Source organism: Colossoma macropomum, unplaced genomic scaffold (assembly GCF_904425465.1).
Source record: "Colossoma macropomum unplaced genomic scaffold, Colossoma_macropomum, whole genome shotgun sequence".
NCBI classification, from domain to species: domain Eukaryota; kingdom Metazoa; phylum Chordata; class Actinopteri; order Characiformes; family Serrasalmidae; genus Colossoma; species Colossoma macropomum.
The window spans coordinates 29,440,796-29,465,805 of NW_023494796.1; the positions used below are offsets into that span (position 1 = coordinate 29,440,796).

At 38.8% G+C, this 25,010-nt stretch overlaps 2 protein-coding genes across 2 annotated transcripts; both read right to left on the minus strand.

The window, feature by feature from the left end:
• Positions 1-6,167: 6,167 nt before the first annotated feature.
• On the minus strand, positions 6,168-20,258 carry LOC118816908 (chitin synthase chs-2-like). The gene is made up of 16 exons (XM_036583512.1): positions 19,847-20,258; positions 19,205-19,297; positions 18,973-19,125; positions 18,238-18,412; positions 17,539-17,643; positions 17,282-17,423; positions 15,156-15,356; positions 13,886-14,170; positions 11,667-11,855; positions 8,490-8,916; positions 8,370-8,392; positions 7,506-7,570; positions 7,034-7,144; positions 6,670-6,887; positions 6,457-6,556; positions 6,168-6,358 (listed from the first exon to the last, which is right to left on the minus strand). Exons 1-16 carry the CDS (start codon positions 20,119-20,121, stop codon positions 6,347-6,349), a joined length of 2,574 nt encoding a protein of 857 aa, XP_036439405.1. The 5' UTR covers positions 20,122-20,258; the 3' UTR covers positions 6,168-6,346.
• Positions 20,259-20,267: 9 nt separating this feature from the next.
• LOC118816841 lies at positions 20,268-24,269 on the minus strand. The gene is made up of 5 exons (XM_036583434.1): positions 24,232-24,269; positions 23,307-23,448; positions 22,338-22,520; positions 20,353-20,895; positions 20,268-20,294 (listed from the first exon to the last, which is right to left on the minus strand). The coding sequence occupies exons 1-5, from the start codon at positions 24,261-24,263 to the stop codon at positions 20,268-20,270; spliced, it is 927 nt and encodes a 308-aa protein (XP_036439327.1). The 5' UTR covers positions 24,264-24,269.
• Positions 24,270-25,010: the final 741 nt, after the last annotated feature.

Consider the following 25,010-nt stretch of genomic DNA (forward strand, 5'->3'; position numbering starts at 1 on the left):
ATGAGCACTGATTTTAGGACTCTCTTTATAACAATTCTCCAAAAAAAACATCTTTTTGTCATATTTAAAGCAATGCTTTGGCCACAAATCTCACAAAATTACTCAACCTGACAGCTACACATCCTTTCAGACCCACAGCACTGAGTGGCCTTCTCATAGTGGAAGAAACGCCTGTGGATTTTTTCAGATCTGAAGCAAGTTTGCAGCTTCATTTAATATTCATATTTTGAACACCTGTTTTGTTTTGTTTTTATTTATTGTCCTTTGACTTTTTCCTTCCTCATTCAAGTAGATCATCTTACGTCTATTCTCAGAAATATCTCCTTTAGCCATTTTAGATGCTCATGGGAAAGAAATCTGCGAGGCAGCTGAGGTGAGTTGGTACATAATTAAACCTGTCCACATGAATATTACATCAATACACTTAACATTAGGAAAAACATTTAAAATAGAAAGAACTTAAGAGTTATTAGTTAGCACGATAATCAATTACAGGCAACTAATTTTTGATAGTTAGCTCAGTTAAATCAATACAGTCATAACAATTGAAAATGGGTTATTTTATATGTTCTTTACAGAAAATGAGCAAAGGCCAAAGAATCTGAGGTTGAAATAATAATATATCACATAATTTTGTCTTTTGGTAAACATTGAAAATGAATCCCACAGACCTGAACACCACACAATACAGTGTCATTGGACTCTACAAGAGGTATAACTCTCATAACTGACTGGCTACCCTGATGGCAGATTTCACCATAGGCATTACTGATGCTTTCCCATATGGAAAAAATATATATTTCAAACATGTTTATAAAATGTATGGTTGCAATGCATGAAAAAATATATATATACATTTTTGAAATGCATTTATTTCTATTTGTTATTTTTTTTAATTGTATGTCATTTTAACAAAGCTAAGAAATATGATTAAACATACATGAGTGTATACATAACTGAATGGATGGTACTGACTTTTGTTTTGTATGATGCAGTATGACTGTATCAGTCATACTGCATTTTCACAGAGTAACAATACCTCGATTCAGTTAATCGATACATTTCACACACATTTAGGCCACGTTCACATTACCAGGCTGAAGTGGCACAAATCCGATTTTTTTGCCCTAATGTGTCTCGGATCTGATGTTTTCAGGGCTGTGTGGACACGCAAATCTGATCATTTCAAATCCAATCTGAGTCATTTTCATATGTGGTACTAGATCAGATATGTATCCGATTCGTGGCCGTGCGACCTTAATGTGATGCTCAGACCTCCGTCTCGCTCTAATAATGAAGCTGAGAGCTGATCAGAGTTAATTATCTTCTCAGCGAAGCTCGTTCTGCTTGTTAGTTTGTGCTGATGATGCAGGTGATTCATTCACGTGACGTTACTGAGTAGGATGAGCTCATGAGGGTCGTTTCAGGACGCCGGTTCGTCACATTAATGACAGATTTGAATCACTTACCTAAACAAGTGTGAACCATCGTTTAGAAAGATCGGATGTGAGCAAAAAATTGGATTTGAGCAACGAGGCTTGTAATGTGAACATAGTTTTATTTTGGTTTGGTACATTTGTATGCGTAAATAAATATAAACGTATTTTGAAATATATTTGGTTAACACTGCAGTTTACTCTGAAACACATTCTAGTGTTTGGAATGTATTTCAGTGTATTTGAAATGTGTTTCAAATATATAAAAATACATGTCCATATATATTTTTTCCATGTGGATTGATGGCTGACTGTCTCACTTATGGTCTCATTTGGCTAGAAGGGAAGCCATGCTTCATTCTAGGGTGGCACTGACCACCTCCAGCCACCCCTTGGCTACATCTCTGATGATGCACAGTACTGTACTGTTTGTTAATTATGTAAATTAGATTTTTGGCTGAACCTTTGCTTTAAAGGTGAGTAGTGTCGAATGGACTCACCTGACACTGGTTGGAGAGTAAATATAGGGGCTTTATGAAGTTCAGGAATAGCAGCGAACACCTGACCATCCTGCACCTGAAAGAAAAGAGTAAAAAGATGTGCTACACATGTGGAGTTCAGTGGCAAGAAATGGTAGAAGGAAAAATCATTTTACCCCACACTTAATCGACTGATGAAGACATGCTTGGTGTTGTCTTCTTTAGTTTTAGTTAAGGGAGAATCTTTGGGGTTACTTAGGCTTCTATTACATCGGCTTTGCAGCTTTGGACAATGACCACTTTTTGTCTGACTGAATACATTAAGGTGGGGTAAGGGGTTGATTGTGTCTATTTGATCTTTCGTTTAATCATTACTTTAAGATTGCTCTGCACTGAGCCCTAAGCAACTTTACTGGACTCTACCAGAGACATTATAAAGGAGGAGGAGACCAGTTTGCTGGATGAATAAAGAATGGAAAAGCTTGCAAAACAGTATATGAACCAATTAGCTTGCTGATAAAGCCATAAGTGGGAAAAGTTCCTCCTCTTTGTGGAGATATGTGCATGCACAGCAGCCAGAACAAGCTGAAAAAAATGCTACAAACTATTTAGGCTGTTTTTGTCAGATTTTACCAGTGATTTCAAACCTGTTTTCGAAACATGAGAGTTAAAGGTCTTTTCCCATCTAAAGAGGTAGGAGTCTGAGGTCGTATTACAGCGGCCCCAAAAATCTTTTTGTCCTAACTTAAGATCTGACAGGTCAAGATAAGATTTTTCACAATTTCATATTACAGAAGCAAATCTGATCTTCATTAAAGAATCTTGTCTTATCTTACAGCTTCTAATCTCAAGTTAGGAAATCTTAACTTACTTGATTAAAGTCGACAACCGACTGTCGTGTCTGTTACCGAGCAACCGACCATATGTGCACAGCTGTAAACACGTAAACAAGTTACTTAGCCAGACAGCTAATGTTAGCTACCATTACTGATGTAAAAAGGTCAAACAATACTAAAACGCGAGTTGAGAATATTGTGTCAGCGCTATGTGCTGTTTATCAGAGCGTTGCCGCTCCACAGTTTCAGTCTCCATTTCCCAAACACTTTAGCCGAGCGAACTAACGTTATTCCTCCTAATAAACAGACACACGTTCAGCTCCGTCTCCTCATTATTCACCACCATCACTGTAATATTTCATCATCAACATTAACACACGAAGGTAATCAGAGGGACGGTGGAGATCGAGTATGCAGCGTCTGAGATTTTTGATTTTTAAAACACTGTAAGAAAAAAAAACATATGAGTCAAAGCAGCGTTTTCAGTGTAGATTAATGTAACGTCATTATACTGGTTATAGTGAACCGTGCTGCCTGACACTGTATAAAACAATAGGAACAGACAGTTAAAGCAGAAGTTAAGACACCTCTGGGGTTCATCTTAAAGTTAAGAAAATATTTAGGATATTTTGGCAACTTAGGATGTTTCTGTAATACTGTTTTCTTATCTGGAAATAAGATAAGATTTTGGACTTGGGAACTGTTGTTCTGTAATAGCTTCTGTCCTAACTTCAGTCTTAACTGAAGCAGACTTTTCTGTAATACAGCCCCTGGTCTATTATGCAAATCCTTACACTAAATCCTGTCTTTGTAAACCATCAGGTGTCACAACATAAAGAACAAAATTGTACGACTCTAAACTCACCAAATACTACAAGTTAGAAACCTGTTAAAAACAAACTTTTTAAAGGGAGGTTATAGAAAGGTTTGCTTCTTAAGGTGACATAAAGAACCATTAAGAAGAGCATCTTTAAGAGATAATGTATTAACTTTAAAGAGGAAAAAAGTCCAAGCTCTTTTATAGTTCGCTTGATGGCTCATTTTGCTATAGAAACTCAAAAATGTATAATAATGTATATATATATATATATATATATATATATATATATATATATATATATATATGAATTACTTTGGTGCCTTACATCTAAACATACTGGAGCTGCTGCAAACTTTCTTAGACCTGTATTATATTTCTCAAGTGGCATAAAAGCTGTCCCGTAGATGAAAAATTTCATTGGGCAAACAGATTGTTAAAATAAGGCTGCTGAGATGTACAAAGACAAGGAAAAACAACACAGCAAAACCAAAAATCTAAACTTAATAACCAAAGGCTAAAGCGTACAGATAAAATCGGCATGAAAGAGGTTCATGGTCCATTTATGTCTTACCTTTGATGACTCGATTCACTGATGTAACAATAGACATTTGCTTTGACATTTTCACAAAGCCCATTTCAGCCTTTTTAGTAAAAGAGCATTGCAAGTAATACAAAAATTGCTGTAATAAATATTCTTTCAGGTAGGCCTGTGACCAATCTGCATGGCTTCGCCCCCAGTGTGGCATATTATTATTATCAATTAAAAAAAGTTTCAATTTCATAACGAGCTTAAGTTTCCATATCACTGTCCACTTGTTTCAGTTTTTGAGACCAGTGTGTGACTGCATGATCAAAGTCATATTATTGGGTGTGGTGGATTAGCAAGATTGATTAGCAACATGTAGTTGAAATCAGTGTTTTAGTTTTAAGCGTTCTTTCTCTCAAACACGGAAGGAAACATAATTCCAAGAAAGACTTTTTTTCAGTTTGTTGTTTTTTTAGTTAGAGAGAGAGAGAGAGAGAGAGAGACTACATGCTGTAAATGAGGCTAACATGGTCACAGTCTTTTATTACATACACGAATAGCCTTTTATATTAGCAAAGTCTAAAGGGTAGTATGAGCAATTCAGTTCACTTCACCTGTGATACGGCCACGTGCAGGATGAGCCATAAGAGTCTTCTTCCTGTTTACCAGCAGAGGCTTGTTACAAAATACACAATAATAATTTACATAGACAGATAAACAATAAAATATGACAATATAATTTGGACTGCTCCATGCTTCACTTACAGACTTAAGTTGGTCATTTCCACTTAGACCCAATCCCACTTCTTACCCCTAGTCCCTTGGAACTGAGTTACAAAGGGTAGTGGTTGACCTTCTACCCATCGACTTAATTTAGCAAAAAATGAAGCCACTGATTGAAGGTCCTGGAATTTTAAAGTGCTGAGGTGTTATGGAAGTTGTAGGAATTGTCCTGGAAAAAGATTTCCTGAAAGGGGAGTCGAACCCTGTTCAACTACTTAAAAACCTCTAAATTAAAATGATCCAGAGACTCAGGGGGACATTTACACAGGACAAAACTTACTGGTTCTGGGGCATTTTTTCATGCATAACAGATAAAATGCAATTAATTTTTCTTGTAGAAAAATTAGCTGGAGAGCTGGAGTTTCTTATTTTGGTATGACGTCAACTACAAAACGACGTGGACCACTCTAAAATAAGACAACCTTTATAAAGGTTAATGAATGGTTCAAAATTATTTTGTTGATGGTTATTAATTAGGTCATAAACACTCAATCAATCAGCAATAAGCAGGTATAATGAGTTGAGTTGATGGACATGAATGTGATAAAGCTGATAGTTTTGATGCTGACTGATGAAGAAGACAAAGTAAGACCAGTAAACATCAAAATCTGGGCTTTCATAGTGTGAATGAACGTGGGTTCACTATTAGGCAAACAACAGGTCACTGTTGCCCTTTTTATTTATGTGTTGTAAATGCTTATTAATGCTTTTAAGGTCTTTAAGACCTCATTAAAAACCATTAAACTCATTTTAAACCATTCATTAACATTTTATAAGGGTAGTCGTATTTTAAAGCACTACCAAATGATGCACAACCTCAGAGGTTAACAGGAAATGTCTGTGAATGTGTGGGTTTTTGTGACTTCACAATAAAACAATGACTGTTGTTACTGTGCCTTTAAGACTGATATATGCAAATGAGCTCAGGTCGGATTGGCTGACCTGTACTGCGCCTTGTTCAAAAAACAGCCCAGACTGAAACACTCCTAATAACTTCAAACTGCTATTCTGGCTTAATGCGCAGATGTTTGTAAATGTGTGGATTTTTGTGACATCACAAAAACAATTAATTAAAAAACAGGAACCAGGCAGTTAAAGGCACATTTTGAAACTTTAATAGTGTTTATATTCAGGGTAGTTTCAAAGAATGATGACTTCATATATTGATATAAAGAACGAAAAGTTTTAACAATAATAATATTAATAAATAAAGACAGACATGAAGGAAAAAACAACAGTAAACAATGCTGAACAGAAAAGTGCAATAGCACAGACACTACATATCCATGAAGTTATGTGTCTGTTGTGAAACACTGGTAACAATCCTTTCTATCTTAATTTATTCAGAGCTATTTAGTGATTAATACAATAAATGTCAGGTTTGCCGCATCGTAGAGACGTTCCCCGTCACGTTTTTCCTCCTCTGGGACATCCACTTAGCAGCTTTCAGTCAATCCATGATTTTTCTACAGAAAGTTCTGAAAAAACGAACAGAAATTGTCACCAAACATTCACTAAATGTCACAGTACTGAAATTCAACTTAGGCTAACAGTGAAAATAAAGGAGATTCATTACATTTATATCTAGAGGAATTTCCTGACTTTGTCTCATTGCTCTCCTGTTAGCGACAGCCTCAGTCCCATTATAAGCAATGAAGTGGATCAAAGTTTGGATTCTGGAAAGAAAAAAATACACAAATCAAGTCAGTTTAGTACTTAACGACACAATATACAAGTCTTTAATAATGTTGAACATGATTCAAAACCTGTTCAGTCATGTTTCAGGTACCTGTGCCACAGCATAGCAAAAAACTGGACGACCAGAAGGGTTGCAAAGCCAATGAGGAACATCAGGCCAATGGGATCAATGAAGATCCTCCCGTTCTTATCAACGGTTCCATTGATCAAGACTTTCGGGATGTTAATGCTCACCGAGCTGCCAATGGCTTGCAGGAAGAAGGTTGCAACGAGCCACAAGGCGTTACAGATGAAGAACACAAATGTTGTCTGAAAATGAGACATACGCAGTTACGCTGGTGCACGTTTAATTAGCATTTTCCATTGTATTGCATGTGGGATCTGAACAGCCAAAGGAATCTACGCTGTCTAAACGCAGACCTGTTTTTATTAACTGATTGTTAACACACACTAACCTTGTTGCGCAGGTCTTTCAGTTCGACTTTTATTTTCTCCTCCTTTGCTTTGTCACTCTCTAGAGGTTTCAGGTACTGCTTAATCAGGTCCTCCCAAAACTGTTCTTCCTCCTAAAATGGCAAAGAAAATGGTACTTTATTCGCAAGCCATTCATGTTTCAAAACAAATTCTGTTATTCTACAGCTGTCAAACACAAGGCCCGCGGGGCAGATCAGGCCCATGAAACAATCCTATCCGGCCAGCAAAAGTGTTTAAATTTTCTATTAATATTAATCTATTTCACAACACGCTGCACTGCAGTCCCCAGCATGCACTGCAACGCAATATTCCCCCATGTAGATCTTCCTACACTCGGAAAACTTATACTGCTAGTTAGACTGGTGTTGTTACACCAGAAGGCAGCCTTTAACTCTCGACAGTATGTTGTCCCTCATCAGATAACTAATATGCATGCATATTTAAAAAACCCACCTCATTAAGACAGTCCTCCTTGAGGGGCAGTTCACCAGAGCTTTCCTTCAGCTGTGTGATGAAGCCTATTGAAGAACATTTATTTTAAAAATTGGTTGTTATACATGTTTAAAGAGCAATTCTACAAATTTCTGCATAATTAAGTGGTTGAGATGTAAACAGAGTGATTTGGTGTGAAACTCTCTGTTCTAGAGAAACTAGAGTTTGAACCGTTCACAGTGGTGGTGACAGGAACCAGACGTCCACCTCTAAAAGCTCCCTCACAGAAAGTCATTACATGTGATGGTTATGAAAAGGCTGCCTGACGCCCAAAACACTGTATTTGAGAGAAGATTTTGGCCTAAAGCGTATTTTTGGTGGAGGGGTAGATGCAGGGTGTTATAACAGAAAATAGTACCAGAAAAAAAGGTATTTTTGAGATTTACAACTATTTTATCATCATTAACAGTGTAAATAAACACTCGGAAGGCACACGTAGGTTTACTGGTGGTTTTGGTTTAATGTATATAAATTGATATATTTGCATTATGGACGCTGGGACCTCTGGTTCCTATCACCACCACTGTAAAAGGAAATCACAGATAACTATATTTACAAGTCAAATACTGAATTATGCACAGATTTTGGAAAAAAAATCAGTGGAATTCTTCTTTACATAAAAACATACTTATATATTTATACTACAGTTATATGTTTGGCCAGAAATAATCATCCTTGGGGTTAGAAAAAGTTCAACTACAATATTGTCATCCATAATTACTAAGTGTTCATTTGTGGAATGTCTGTCCTTATTAAATGCATTAAACCAAAGAGTTTAAGCCAAAAGAGAGAGAGAGAGAGAGAGAGAGAGAGAGAGATACTCACAGTTCGTAATGACAGGTGTTCCTCTGAAAAAGCAAGACGGTATACATTAGAACCTTTCTCTTAAACCATAGCATTGCAGCAGAAAAGATATGGAAAAACAGGTTAGCTATAGAAATGTACTTTTCTTCCTGCTGGGTGGGCACTTCAGTAGCTGCTTCAGGGGCACTTCCACCTGTGACCTGCGAGACGTTGTTCAGAGGTACAGTGCTCACCACCTTCACTTCTTCGCTGACCTGAATCTCCAGGCTGTAGCCGCAGACCTTCAGCAGCTTCTGGCACTTGACGTTCTTCTGGTTCGTCTTGGCGGGCGCCGCGGCGGCCTGAGCGCCGGACTCCCGAGTGCCCCAGGACACGTTGTTCATGTTGACCATGGAGTAGATGATCAGCAGGAGGTAGCCGCTGGGAATGCAGATGACGTAGAGGAAGCCGTAGATGATGAGGTGGAACTCGTGAGGATGAAGAAGAGCGGTGAAGACGTACATGGCCGTGATGCCGATGAAAAACAAGCCACTTGGTGTCACAAAGGTGTCCTGATTCACCATGTCCCCTGAACAAACACAGATAAACAACTATATTCTTTAACTTCTTGTCAATACCAGAGCTGGTTTATGAGGAATCTGGCCTCTTCCTATTTCCCTCATTATATCAAAATAGTAGATAAACAATTAAAAACAAAACATGAAGATAGTTTCTAATCACTCGCCCAGAACTTTCCTTTAATTTTGAAAAGTAGAAGGATGTATTTCACTGTATTTCCCTAGAAACGTTTCCTTTTTTCTTCAGCAAACGGATTTTGGGCTGCAGGACTGCCCATCTTGGTTGAACGACTGCATCTAAGGTAAGCGGGAAACTGTGTAAATTAGATTTTAGTGAACTAGTACATGAACATGCTCCACAGCTTTAGTCTAGTTTTTATATTTACTGTATTACTGGACACTTTATAAATAATTATTTACTGTATTTTCTATTTTTAAAAGTTTATCTTCTGAGCTTAAGTTCTTTGTTTCACTTACTGTACAGTTATCAATTATTTATGTTTATAGTTATTTTATTCTTTTGAGAATTATTTCCTGTTTTTTCTCCATGTGAAGCACTTAACCCTTGAGTGGTGTTGGGGTCTGTGGGACCCATTTTCAATGTTTACCAAAATAAAAAATGATGTGATTTATTATTATTTCAACCTCAGATTCGTTGGTCTTTGCTCATCTTCTGTGAAGAACATATAAACTAACCCATTTTCAGTGTCTTCACTCTGTTCACCCCCCACACATTTATATTACACATGTGGTGTTGGGTGAACCCGCGAGGAATAAAAGTGTGGAGGTGCTGTGTCCTTCACTCTGTTCTCCTCCTACATGGCCTGCTGTTAGTGTGTGTGTGTGTGTGTGTGTGTGTGTGTTTGTATATGTGTATGTGTGTTAGGGTGGAACATGGACAGGCTGCTGACTGGCTACAGCTGCTAAAGGAGAACCCTACGCTGGCCACTTGTGATACTTTTACAGAAATTGTTATGGCTGTATTCATTTAGAAAAACAATAATGTGGTGGGTCCAGCAGACCACTGAGTTACAAACACATCAACACCACACAAGGGTTAAAGCCACGCTTTAAGTGGATGTGAGGTGCTGCGTAAGTCAGGTTTATTATGTTTTTATTATCACTCACAATTTTTTTTACCGTAAGGAAGCTGCAATCCAAGTCATAAATTCTAGTGATAAACTTGGGCAAGTTTTATGTTATTAGTGACGCTTCACCGGGGTTGGGATTTGGAATACAGAATTCTTGTAACTGTATCCAGGACATTGTTACATGTTTAGGTGAAAACTTCTTATACTATAATTATCATCTAAATTAAAAAATAAACCTACACATTAAACAAGAGAACACCATTAATGCTTGTTAATTATTTATTTTTTAAATAACTTGCTGCAGTGAATGCCATGTAGCAACTTTTAAAGCCACTGTGGTTTGTTATGATTATTAATTTTCAACCTAACTTCATGGCCACCATGGCAACGTACCAGTTAGCAACGAATTTCAACCTGTTTTTTAATAATAGGCTTAATCATGTGCGTATTCGCTTCTGATGAAATCTAGCCTGCATCATCAAACACTCAGCTGTAAAGAGTATTTAACCCCTCTAATGGTCAGGGTCCACGGGTGGGCCGGAAGTTTTATTACACACTTCTATAACCTGAGAACAGCTCAGCCAGTTTGCACTGACGTGTCTGTAGTTATAATAAGCCTTAGTATGTAATAAGCCTGGGATTTTAAGGGGTTAAATAACATGATAAATGACAGTTATGACTATATGATAGTAAATGTTAGTATGAATTTTTGTTGTAACCTCATCTTACCATCGTATAGTCAACACGCTTAAAAAAGATGGTTCTTCAAGGGTTCTTTGATAAAGACAGTGATTTTATATAGAACTATGAACACCCAAAGAACGCTTTGAGTGATTAAAAGGTGCTTTGCGTCGTGAAAGCGTTTTTCAGATTGATGGAGAATGTGTTTTTTTCATGGTTCTATATAGAACCTTTTTGAAAAGGGTTCTATATAGCACCAAAAAGGATTCTTTTATTCTTACGATGTCATGTCTGTAACAATCGAAGAACCCTTTTGGGTGCTATATACAACCTTCTATATCACAATTTTCCTATATCTATAGCAAAGAACCCTTTAATTATACATATAAAAGTGTTCTTTGAGTGTTCATGATCCTCCATAGAACCATTTTCTTTACTAAAGAACCCTTTTCACCATAAAACTGTTCATACAAAGTGGTAGAATTTTTCTGTGGTGACAGATTCTTGGATGATAGCTGACCGTTTCACTTTATTTCACTCCGGTGGTCAGAAGAGTGGCTTCATGGCAAGGTGGCACTGGCCACCCCCAATCAGTGGAGAGATGATGTAATAAAAAGTGGTACGTGGTTACTGAGAGCGGGGACCGTGCTAAAGTCCTCTCTTCATCTCTTGTTTTTAAAGATAATAAGCCACTTCAGTTCATAATTGCTATTAATTCAGTCAAATGTGTTTAAATGTTTTGATATCTACATTTGGATTTTATGTACTGCAGATGCATTTAAGCTTACAGTGAAAAACAGTGTCCTACTTTGGTCCAGGGTCTAAAATATTCCATTAAAAACTATATGAACTACTGCTTTAACACATTTACACCTAGGAGGCCGAGGATGTGCACGATTACTCCAATCCAAACGCACCATTACATCACACAACATACAAACAGCATGAACGCTGTTACAGTATTACACTAGTTCACAACAAAAACCCACCTATAATAGACAGCAGAGTTGCAGTCATCAGAAAAGCGTAGATAACGCTCATGATGGCGGCGATGGTGATTTGTGTGTCCGATTTCGTGTGGCCCAGGTAGAAGCAGATGATCATGTAGATAACAGGAGGAACAATGGCCAGCACAAGGGCGAAATTGGCATCTATCTTCAGGACGAATTTAAAGCTTCCTATAAAAAATAAACAAGACAAAAGACATTGTATCAACAAGCACATTACAAATTTGCATATACATTAGATTTATATATTATAAATATTTCAGATAATCTGGTTAGTTAGCTTTTTGTATATTATCCAAAGCCGGTTTGCGGCCCTTGTGCTTAGTGCTTATACACACTTCCAAGATTTTCTCATCTGTGGAAATGAATGTTATTATTGCAAAAGTCTACAACTTTGGATAAACTCTGCAACATGTTCTTTGTCCATATCTATGTTTTCATGTATGTTTGAAGAGCCGGGACCGCATTCACCACTGCAGACTGCTTTTGTGGTTCCTCATTTGACAAACTTGTCATGTCAAAAGCGTCAACTAAGCTTTAGGCCACACGTTGGTCATAACATTGTAAATATACCTTTATTTCTATTTCCATTCAACAATTTGGAATCAATGTTTTCATGACTTTGAGTCCAGTTTTGTGCATTTTTTGTAAGAAGCTGTAAACAATGAAGAAAGGTTGGAAAAAAATGGAGAACAGAGCCGTAGGTGATTCCAAAATGACCGACACACATGTATAACATAAAGCTGAATATAGTATATGTAATATAATTAATATGTTAAATGCCTCAGATTTGAGAGGTGATTGGATCTCGAGGCAGATTACTTATCAAGAAATGACTAAAAAAAGAAAATTACAGCATATAATTGGACAATCTGTAACAGGTTATCTACAGATGTTCAAATTATTTAAAAAAATTTTTGAAACAAATGGAAAAAGTGCAGAATCAACCTGTTGAAACTGAATGTTAATCAAGTGTGAATGTAAATCTACACATAACTAAGTTTTTAATTATGATATTAAATTTAAATAGCAAATCAACATAACGTCTCCAGATGCTGGATTAAGGGGTCTGTTTTGAGCAAAAGTGATATTAGCTTTCTTAAATTTGCCACTGAATAAGATAAAATACTACCACTAATAATAATAATAATAATAATAATGAATAAATTATCAATGTATTCTGCTATATAATAACATAATTCTGCTATATATAAAATGATACTCAATTATCTATTTAGTAATATTAAATCACTAAATGAGTCATTTATTCACTTAATAATAATCATTAATAATAATTTTTGAATAACAGTGAAGTCAAAGCAACAATATTGTTGAATGTGCTGGGAGAAATTAACGCTGTGTATTTATGTGTGGTATACATATACATATTTTCTGGAGCTCTTTAAATACTGCACAAAAATGCTACTTGAGCGCCCCCTGAGTTATTGTGGAGAAAATTAATTCTGTACATTTCACAAAATGAATGTTACTGTTATTAAGAAAACATCTGCTGAGACTCAGTCAATTGTGAACAGTATTAGGGTCAGGATTAGTCCCAGGGCTAGGTGTAGGACCAGAGTTAGGGTGAGGGTAAAGAATCTAATCAGAAGCATTAACAAAGCATCTACAGTGGGCTCTCCAAGTAAAGTGTCAGCCAATATCTTGCTTATCGTTTATTATGAAATGTTGAAGAAAACATCATAATAAAATATCTTCTGGTCACAGTTTTTCAGTCTACGGTGTCTAAGTTATTACTGAATAAAGCAACCATAAATATGGCAAGTGACGGTTTGGTGCCGCACTTACCAACCACCTAATGTAATGGTTCGAGCATTTGTGCGGGTGTTTTGGTGCATGTGCATGTCAAAAATTAGTTTTTAATTAATAATATCTTATAAGGCCAGCTAGTTAAAGTAAAGCCAACATAATATCAGGCCAAGGAGTTTCAGTCGTGTAACGTGATTTTTTCTCTATGCCTGAAAAGTTGCGAATTCTCATGGCAGAGCACTACAAACACTGAAAAAGGTGAAAATGTTAAAATGAACAGATTTCAGGCTGTTAAAGACAATATCAGTTCATGATAAAAACGAGGACGAGTCTGAGGTTGTGCCTGTTGAAGAAATAAAGCACAGACTGCCGCTCTAACAGATCCATCTCCATCACTTACGGCTTCCGAATGACAGAAAGTCCAGTATTCTCACCTGCAATCATGAGGCAGACCGTAGCCGGGCCCAGAATGGAGGCAGCCATGGTGATGGTCTGGTACAGCATGTAGAGTCTGGATATGGACTTGTTCTTCTCGGCAGTCAGGCCGCCACTGGACAGGAGATCCAGAGTGTTGGCCATGGTAGAGGGACCCCAGCGGCGTCTCTGGTTGTAGAACTCCTTGAACTCCTGAGGAGCGTTGGTGTAGGAGTCCGACGCCGCGTTGTACTCCACTCTCCAGCCCTGCTGCAGGAGCAGCGTGCACAGCCAGCGGTCCTCACCTTCACAGAGTGAACAGTCAGCGTGCAAACGAACAAACAGGCTCCCTCAGAGGGTCAGTTAACAAAAGCATTTTATAATCGTATAATAATCACTCACAGCACAACTGTGTCAAAAGCTAAATTTACAGTTGACCGCACTCAGTATAAGAGGAGATATTGAACTATGATTTTAACAGGATGAAAAGTTATGCATCCTTTACATTTTTGCCACATTTTTGTTGTTTTTCAGACCAGAAAAACAAAAAACATTGGACGTACAAACTCAAACCTGTTGATACTCAATGTAAATCAAACGTAAATGTAATTTTTAAGTACTTACTAATTGCTTGTTTAATAATGTAATTAAACTTAAATATTGCACGAAAACAGCATAATATCTTTGGATGTAAGATTCAGGGGTGTGTTTTAAGCAAAAATTATGTTAGCCTTCTTAAATTTGCCACTGAATGAGATACTAAATAAAATACCCATAAAAATGATAAAATACCAATAAATATTATTGGTAACTTGTATAAGGATAATTAATTAATAATCAGTGTGCACTATTATAATAATAAAATTACACTCAATTATATATGCAGTGATACAAAGTCATTTTATGTGCTGTTAATAATGATAACCATAATGAAAATATCTATAATTTTGTAAATAATGGTAAAGTCAACAACTTTATGTATGGTGTACAAATTTATCTCCATTCAAATATTTTATTCTAAAAATGTTACTTGAGCACCCCCTTGTGGAATTCTGAATTGTTGTGAAGAAAATGAGCTTTGTACATTTCATAAATTGAACAATTTTACTTGCTGCTCCTATTTTTTTTCACAGTTATAATGATACACCATTCATTCACTGCTTTATAGATTAATTATGTAGTTTGTAATTCGGTGCTACAATTCTGCAATTTGGGCTACAAGACTTGTAGACCTTCCAGCACCAGTGCTACATGCTCAAAAGGTTTACGTAGGTAAGCTTCCATGCTTACCCTGGTCATACTGTACGTAGTGTGCAGCCTCAGACGGTTTGGTTGTGTATCTCTTCATCACGTTGTCATCCATGAGCGCTGCAGCCCGGAACAGGCTGAAGCAGCCGGGACTGCACAGCACACACCCGAACACGTGCTCCGCCGTCTTCTGGAGCCAGTGACCGACAGCATACTCGAACTTCTGATACCACACCATCGGCCCTGCAGCACGAGTAAAACAAGTATTACATTTATACACAGTCGAGTCACATTATAATGACCACTTCATGTCCACAAGGTGGTGTGGCAGCGTTCTGGTCTGGGGAATGTTTTTGTGGTATTCTCTGGGCCCACTCATCCATGTGGAAGGGACTCTGAATCCATCCTTGCAGATCAAGTACACCCATACATGTTGATCGTCTTCCCTGGGGCAGATGGGATCTTCCAGCAAGATAATGCGACACGTCACATGGTTAAAAATGTCCGACATTGGTTGGAAGAGCATGACCAAGACTTCAGAGTACTACCCTGGCCCCCTAATTCCCCAGAGAACCAAGTTGAGCATCTGTGGGACCACCTCGATCGTCTACGGATCCTCCCCCACGCCCCCTCCAGCAGCTGTGGGATACACTGTAGTCAGCATGGCTCCATGTGACAACCTACCAGGACCTTATTGAGTCACACCCAGCCCGTCTAGCTGCTGTCCGTGCTGCACACGGCGGTTACTCTGGATATTAGCTGGGGGTCATAATAATATGACTCGACTGTGTATTTATGCACACTTATCCAGAGTGACGCACAGTGTCGTCACGTTACAGATGGGGGCTTTGGGAGTCTTGCCCAAGGACTCTTATTGGTATAGCATTGTGTGGCCAATCTATCCCCAGTCTGCTCTGTGGATGGCAGCGGCATTGTCCACTACACTACACCAAGCACAGTCAGTATAAAGAACTTAGGTAGTCAGAAGAACAGCTTTGCTTCCCCTTCTACTCAATGCATTCCAGCCATTGCATGGATTTGTTAAATTCCATCCAGCACACCTGATTTAATTTAACAAAGGACTGATTAGCTGAACCAGGTACCGGACGGCAGCTACAAAGACTGGGCTGCCTCGAGATGATATCTGCTAAGGGTTAAGCTAACTTTATGCCTCTTTTGCTGCCGTAACAGCTCTTCTGAGAAGGCTTAGATATAGGAGAACATTGCTGCATTGCTGTGAGGATTTGATGGAGTATTAGTGAGGTCAGGTACTGATGTTGGATGGTCAGTTCTGGGTTACTCCAGCTCATCCCAGCCTAAAGCTGGGGGGCTTTATGCCCCTCTAGGTCACGCTTGGCATTGAGCATTGTGACCTTAGGCAGAGATCTTGTAGAGGGGAGAATTACCACTCTGTAATGTCTTCCAGGTTTCTCAAACACTAGAGGGCACTCCTGAGCAAGTCCAAAATGAATGGGTTAATATATTATTTGAACAAAATCATAGTTTATAAATGCTTCAACATTTTTATTGTAAAAGACTGCATTCATTTCCTGAATACAGAACAGCATAAAACATTTTAACACCACTGTTATATTTTTAAGAGCTTTTAAACTCTTAAAGTTAAAGGAGTTTAAAACAGCGTACATGTACGTGCATGATGTCGGTGAACCTGAACAGCCAATGAGCTGCACCACTTGCCCACCAATCAGCACAGTAGCAGTAATGTTAGCATCCTGCTGCCTGAAATACATTTCATGTAGAAAAAAGGAAACAAACCGGTGTGTTTAAAGGAAATTAAAGGAAAGTTCTGGGCAAATGATTAGATACTATTTTAACATTTCACTTTTAGCTGTTTGGCTCCATTCACAACCATTCATTGAGGACTCCCTCGCGGGCGCCCTCTGCTGTTTAGCAGTCCTGTTTTTGATATAACGGGGGAAATAGGAAGAGACCAGGCTCCTTATAAACCAGCTCTGACCTTCGTGTGTGGCTGCTCCAGAGCATCCAGCTGGCAACGCTTTTCTATGGAGACTACAGGCTGTTCAATTATAATTGAATGCCTGTGTCGGCATTAAGTGCAGCTTAAAGTAGCAAGTGTGGCATGAGACCTTTGTACAGTCTTAAACAGTTTATATGGTTGCTCATGCTTAACACAGTATGTTTCTTACCAGTGCCAGTGGGGTGAATCCTGCCACAGGCGGCGCCCACCTCCGGGTACATCCTGAGTCGGTCCACCAGGAGCATGACAGCAGAAGGCTGGAAATCAGTGTCGCCATCTAGTGCCAGAATGTAGGTGTTCTCTTTGGCTTTCTGGACAGAAAACATAAAGATCTAGCACAATCAGTCACAAAGTTCAGGCTTATGAAAGTGATTTATGCAATGATGTGCACTGTGCACCGATTTCCTGAAGTAAAGCTGCCCGTACCCTCAGGCGCTCTTCAATGCTCGCCAATTCCTCCTCCCCTTCCTCATTCATCTGAAAGTGTGGCCTATTCAGTCTCCAACCCAGGAGGTAGTACAGGTACATAATCTGTAGGGGGAAAACCAGAGTGTAAATCAAATGCCTATAAGGAAATATCATGACAAAAAAAAGACTTAAAGGGGCTTTAAAACTGTGTGGTGTGTTATGCAGTATTCTGTAGCTCATCTTCACATCCCTCAGCCTCATCGGCTCAATTCACGATTTTGTATCACTTTAATGTTGTTGTTCAGCAATGTTTTACCCTTTCACGGAAAACAAGCCATACTGAGTGAAGGTATCTAGATCGCTTGCTAACATTAGCTTTCAGCTGGTAACAGTAATGTCAGCTAGCTGACTTTTCCTTTTGGAACTGATAGCTAGTGGAAAAAAAAAATTAAAATCCACCCCAAAACAGCTTTAGTTTTAAAAGTTTCCACCCACCTTCAAAACACATCATCAGAAACATCTATAATCAAGAAGATTTTTGCTAGCAACAGTACGCAGCCCTGCTCCTGGTGACCTAACACTCGTAGGTGGTCTCACCTGAGTGGTCTCAGACTTTTCTCACAGTACTGTAGGTCTTTAGGATCTTTAGTGTTCCAGGAGGAGTGACTGTACTGCCCCTAGTGTTCAGTGTTGGCGAAGACAACTACATGAGCTCACCTGAGACCATCTCTTTTTGTGGCGAATTCGGTGCTTATCCTTAAAATGAACAATCAGCGTGTTCCCATGGGGAAGCGTGTACTGCAGGCGACAGCCGTACGGCGTCTGGATGAGCTTCTGCTCAGGGAGAGGTTTTCTCTCCCTGAAACTGCCTTTGCCCTCGTCACTGAATATGCTGTGGACACAAAGTAAAACTGTTACAGGTAGCACATGCAGCACTGTTTACTGCTCAAGAGCTGCCCTGCAACTTTACATACTTTCAGTTCTTCATTTAAATTTAAATTTTAAATAAGCTAACACCAGGTATAACACTGCAATTTACCTACTTTAATTTACATTTCACTTGCTTTAATTTGCATTTTACTTGCTTTTATTTGCATTTCACTTGCTTTTATTTGCAAATCGTTTTCTATGAAGTATTGTATCAAGTTGTGATACCACCACCAAAATGGATAGATGAAATTGGTCATAAACATGTTGCCTGATTGCTTTATGATAGTTTTGAGATTAGAGTTTTTACAGGTTTGGGCCTCACTGGGTTCACTGGTGGTTCTGGATGATAAATAAAAAGACCATATTTGTGTTACAGATATCCTGATCTCATGATCTCATCACCACTGCACAGAAATCCAAATCAGGTTTATCTATAACCAAGCATTTCAAACCAACCTATTCTTTGACGGAACCATTTGGTTGTACACTTTAAGACATCTACATAATGTCCTGAGCACTTACATATAAACCTCTCTGATGACCTCCGCCAGAGTCTCTGCATACTCGTTTACGTGCCGCTCGCCATCTTTTTGCTTGAAGGCATCGTCGAAGTAGATATGAGACTCGAAGGCAACATCACTGAATTGGTTTTTCTTCGGTCTAAATTTATCCAGCCTGGAAGACAAAGAAAACCTCTGACCTCTGGTTCTTTGTGTTTTGAACACAACAACAATCTCCCCTGTGTTATTATTACCGGAACATCGAGATGATCATCTTCATCATTTCGTCATAGGTCTCATGCCACATGGTTGCGCAGAGGTAGATGGTCATCTTCTCCTTCTCTTTACTGTTGAAAAGACAAGGCCATAAATAAATAATGTCAGCAAATTTATTTATAAAGCACATTTAAAACATTTTACCAAAGTGCGATACATAATTAAGAACATCAATATACAGATATGACAAAGATCCACGGCCACATCATTTACATGCCCAAAGTATTTCAGAACAGTAGGTCTGTTTATATTATATATTATATATTTGGCAATTAATCATCACCTATAATTCCATGACTGAGCAACTTTCAGAGCTTCTCTTTCTAGGTTTCTGCTTTGATTTTTGTACATTTGGGTTAAACGCGATACATATTCAAGTTAAAATATATTATATATATTAAAATATAATATAATTCAGCTTCACCCATATCTAAGGCTACATTCATATTACAAGCCAAATCCAATTTTTTGCTCACATACTAGATAGTGTCCGATCTAGGACCACATATGAAAGTGCCTCAGGTTGGATTTGAAGAGATCAGATCTGAATCACATTAGGGCAAAAAATCTGATTTGTTCCACTTCAACCTAGTAATGTGAACGCGGCCTAAATACAGTACCTGTTATGCCTTAGTTGGTGCACCACCTCAAACCTGGTGTTGAGCAGCATAGACTGGTCAATGAACGCTGCCTCGTACAGGCTGCGCACAAACAGATCTTTTGTCCTCTCAATGCGATTCGTGCCCAGGAACCAGATGTAGAGTGTGCAGAGCACCAGTCCAACCCACCAGCTGACCAAGGAGCTGCCCAGCAGAGCGTAGCCTACCACCGATCCCTCCGAGTAGACAGTCTGGCCGCAGACTCTGAGGGTCAAATCTGTCACCATCTGCCTCATGATGCCTAGCCCTGATCCTTTGACATGAACAAAGACGCTACAGTATTTGGCAAATGTGCCATTGGAAGGATCACCATCATTAAACTGCAGATAGGGTATCCAGACGGCCAGAGTGAAGGCAGCCAGGGCAGCCGGAGATACAAAGATCAGTGGAAGGACGAAACTGCGACGGACTGCGTGCATTTTGCAGGCCAACACAGCCACCCAGCGGCACAGGGCTGACGACAGGACCTGGATTGCGAAGAGGCTGAGGACGACAATCTTGGTGGATGAACTGATCGACAGGACTGATGACCATTCTTGTCCTGAGAGTTTCACGTATGCTCCCAGGACGCTGGAGATCACGGCAATTCGCACCACACTGGACACGATGCCGACCAGATTCCGTGACCTTTTGATGTCCCGGATGGTGTTCTTGAAGAAGGTAATCTGGAAAAGCATGGCGTAGTTCTCCCACCAGCTCAGAGAGACCAGGAAAGTGCTTCCTATTGCCAGTCCCACAAACAGAGCCATCTCCTGCCTTCTGCTCCCCTCTCTAAGGTAGTTTACGGCGAAGAAGGTGAAGCCGGCGATCAGGAGGACTACAGAGAGCGAAGAGGTTCCTATAAATTGCCTCCTTCCATGCGCAACCATATTTGCAATCACCTGCAGGACAGCTGATGATGTGGCAATGCCGCTCAGAAGCATCACGTTAGTCAGAATGTCGAAATTCGGCATGCAGACCAGGGTGAGGACAGCTGAGCCCAGAGCAACCAAAGATTCCACCAAGACAACCTGCAGAGAGAAGGTCAGACACAGGGATAAGTAATTAGAAACTGAAAAAATGGACCACTTGCCAAACAGGCCACTGAGACTATGTAATCATTGCCAGTTTCACTCAGTAGTTACCCAAGTTTGGCATTGATGCCAAAAATAAAAAATCAGTATAGTGGCATATAAGTGTGTAACAAGTTTCAAAGTTTTATTTGTTACATACATAGTCATACCCGGAACAACCAACAGTAAAATGCTTGGATAACTGCCCGCTCACATAAAGCAATAAGGTAATAAGAACAGTAGTCAAATAGAAGAACAATATCACAGAAAATATATCCAACAAAATATCCATCTATGAAATATACACTATAAACACAATGAAGATATGAAATGTGCAATGTACACATGGCATTGTTGGAAGTAAAGTGCAATGTGCAAAATGTGCAAAGTGAAAGAGCAACATAACGCTGTGCAACTGAGCAGGAGGTGGTATAAATGAATGTTAGTGGTCAATGTTTACTGCAGAGTCCCGAGTGTGATGGGTGTGTATGCGTAGTACATGATTCTAATGTGCTAGTTCTGTGCAACTTCACACAAATGTATCACTGCTGTCAGAACAAAACCTTCTATCTCCATTTTTATCATTTTGCAGGTTCTGACATAATTAAAAAATGTTTATTATCCTTTACATTTTGTGTAAATTTCATGCTGAATGGACCAAAATAAATGGCACAAAATGACTTGGAAAAACATCTGGTTCCATTGACTTACATTAAAAGTAAAGTATGTTTTTTCCTTCTCCTGCAAAGTTAGCATTGTGGAGATGCAAGTTTCTTTTTCAAAAGCAGCGATAATGATATAAATAATCATATTAAATAATAAGAAGCTGTAAAAATAAAATAAAGCAATGTGCCCGGAGTGATAAACAGCGTTACAAATGATTTGAAAATGATTGCATGGAATTAATATCCATAATGCTTTGTATTACAATTGTGACAATGTGAAAATCACCACTCAAGGTGAATGATTTGAAAAAATCCATACATAAATAGATATATTAGATTATATTATGCATAAATAGATGCAGTATATTATTTATCCTTGAAAAACTGGATTTCCTTTCATTAACGGGAGGAAAGCGTTGACCGTGCTACTAATCTAGACGGAGCGAGGCTAATTATGCTCTTTTGGTCTCCCAGCCATGGTTGGCTGCGGGATCACTGGGATGTAACTGACGGTCTCCCAGCAATAGGACCAGCTCTTAGATGGGTGCACCAATTTGGGAGCCACAAACAGTGCAATCTTTTATATTACATTAGAGATCATTACTATAATCAGAAAGTCTCTAAGCTGTAAAAAAAGTTACATCTTAAAATAACTCACTCCTGCTGAAAAAATTGATGTATAACAATCTGTCATATAACATTAAAAAACATAAAGTGATTGAATTTGCTACTCACCCATATGAGAGTTTGTTTCGATGGCGTTTTTGAGTCCTTAAACGTAATCTTCCATACGCTCTTCATCAGTGTTAAAACACTTGGAGCAATTAAAAGGCACCCGATGAAAAGCAGGGCATATGGTTTGTTGTTTATGGTTTTTGAGGCTTTGTTGGAGAGGCTTATTAGTAACAATAGAGATGTCTATAATCAGAGAGATGAGAAATGATAAATAGATACATATTACCATTGGTATAGTCCTTTAAGCAATGCATATACTACAGTGAGCCATAACATTAAAATCACCTCCTTGTTTCTATACTCACTGTCCACTTTATCAGCTCCACTGACCATAAAGGTTCACTCAGTAGTTCTACAATTACAGACTGTAGTCCATCTGTTTCTCTGCATACTTTGTTACCCTGTTCTTCAGTGGTCAGGACCACCACAGAGCAGGTACTATTTGGGTGGTGGATCATTCTCAGCACTGCAGTGACACTGATGTGGTGGTGGTGGGTTAGTGTGTGTTGCGCTGGTACGAGTGGATCAGACACAGCAGTGCTGCTGGACTGAGAACCAAAAATATCCAGCCAACAGCGTCCTGTGGGCAGTGTCCTGCGACCACAGATGAAGTACTGGAGGATGACCAACACAAACTGTGCAGCAGCAGATGAGCTATCGCCTCTGACTTCACATCACAAGGTGGACTGACGAGGTAGGAGTGTCTAATAGAGTGGACAGTGAGTGGACACAGTGTTTTAAAAACTCCAGCAGCACTGCTGTGTCTGATCCACTCGTACCAGCACAACACACACCAACACACTATCACCACGTCAGTGTTACTGCAGTGCTGAGAATGACCCACCACCCAAATTTGACCTGCTCTGTGGGGGTCCTGAGTGTAGAAACAAGGAGGTGGACATAATGTTATCACTGATCGGTGACTTTAACATGTGGTCAGCATTATCATAAACATGCTTAAAGACTCACTTTGCTGAAGAAGGCCAGTGCAAATACTAAGATTCCTACAAAGGTACAGGTGACGAACTGGATGATACTCAAGCGCTTCCGAACTTTCTGCTCATCCTGAATGATGGGCACCTCCTTAGCAGCATCCCAGGCTTGCCTGAGCCTACAAGACACCACACGGAGTTCTTAACCGTTTTAAACTGTAGTCTAGCCACATCTATGTTTAAGTGAGAAATCCACCAAATGTTTTCAAGATTTCTGCATCATTAAAAGGCAACAATGCAAACAGAGTCGTTCAGAGTGGTTTTGTGTGAAATGCTCCGTTCCAGAGAAACTTACAGTCAGAATTGTTCACAGTGGAGGTGATAGGAACCAGATGTCCACCTCTAAAAGCTCCCTTACAGAAAGCTATTACATAAAATGGTTATGAATACATTGCCTGATAACATTGTTTTTATGATAAAACTCCATTCTTTGTGAAGGATCATTCGGAGAAACTAGTTCTTAAAAAACTTTTTTTTCCAGATTTACCATCATCAACTTTACATATAAACACTCAGAAGAGAAGTTTAGGTTCACTGGTGGTTTTCATAGCAAATAAAATGTCTATATTTGTGTTGTAGTCATGGTGACCCCTGGTTCCTATCACCACCACTGTAAAGAAATCTGAACCATTTCACACCAAACCACTCTGAATTATATTGTTTACATTGTTTACATCTCAATAACTATTTATAAACATTTAGAAAAAAAAGAATTCCTGTTTAATTTATGATTATATTTATGAAATATACAATTCACAACACTGTTCTACATTACCTAATAAACAAATAGATTTTTTAAAAATTGCATAACTTCTAACTGACAAAGCAAGATGTGGCTTTTGATCATCATTAAACAAGTTATGGCAAAATCAACACAAGCAAAGACTGAAACAGAAGCCTACCTGAGCTCCTTCTGCCTCTCCTTGTCATGCATGCTTGCGCTGTGTCAAAGTGACAAGGCAACGCAGCGAATCAAAAATATATAGTGGGTGGTTACCCATATATAATGAGCTATTTGGGACTTTACATTCAGGTATGTGTTTTGTTTGGTGAGGAGACATTCTTTTGTGAAGATTCACCTCATGAAAATTTATGTGGAAGTGCCACTCCTTACAAGGTTCATCCTGGTCACCAGATGTAGGGCTATTTTTTTACAAGGAAGTCCATAATGATATGCATCTAAGGGTATAATTAGGTTTCATAAGAAAGTCATACCTGCATAATAATGAACTGAATTCTCTCAGTGTCACAGATGACAATCAGCATTTGTATGAAACTGCTGATGGGCTCTTATCTCTGAGATCTCTTGCTTTGTGAATAGCAGCCAATGTCTGAGCCTTGCTGTGACACTGAGACGACATCATGTTATCTAATGCTTTATTAAAACACATCGTAAAAACAATAAACTGTGTTTTTTAAAGGTAATGCCATTCAATCATTGAGACTGTAAACAGAGTGTTTCAGAGTGGTTTGGTGTGAAATGGTTCAGATTTCTTTACAGTGGTGGTGAAAGGAACCAGGGGTCACCATGACTACAACACAAATATAGACATTTTATTTACTATCGAAAACCACCGATGAACCTACATTAGTGTGTTTATATGGAATGATAATGATGGGAAAATAGTGTTTAAAAATTTACGCAACACACACTAACACACCACCACCACATCAGTGTTAC

Bases quoted from the DNA above. Each gene is read 5' to 3' on its own strand.
- LOC118816841 (XM_036583434.1), bottom strand. From the start codon at position 24,263: ATGCATGACAAGGAGAGGCAGAAGGAGCTCAG. The intron at 23,449-24,231 runs GTAGGCTTCTGT...GGTGTCTTGTAG, and splicing joins GAGAGGCAGAAGGAGCTCAG to GCTCAGGCAAGCCTGGGATG. The intron at 20,295-20,352 runs GTCCTGTCGTCA...AAATGCACGCAG, and splicing joins TCAGCCTCTTCGCAATCCAG to TCCGTCGCAGTTTCGTCCTT.
- LOC118816908 (XM_036583512.1), bottom strand. From the start codon at position 20,121: ATGAGGCAGATGGTGACAGATTTGACCCTCAGAGTCTGCGGCCAGACT. The intron at 6,888-7,033 runs GTTAGTGTGTGT...TCTCATTTTCAG, and splicing joins TGAAAGACCTGCGCAACAAG to ACAACATTTGTGTTCTTCAT. The intron at 6,557-6,669 runs GTACCTGAAACA...TTTTCTTTCCAG, and splicing joins TTTGCTATGCTGTGGCACAG to AATCCAAACTTTGATCCACT.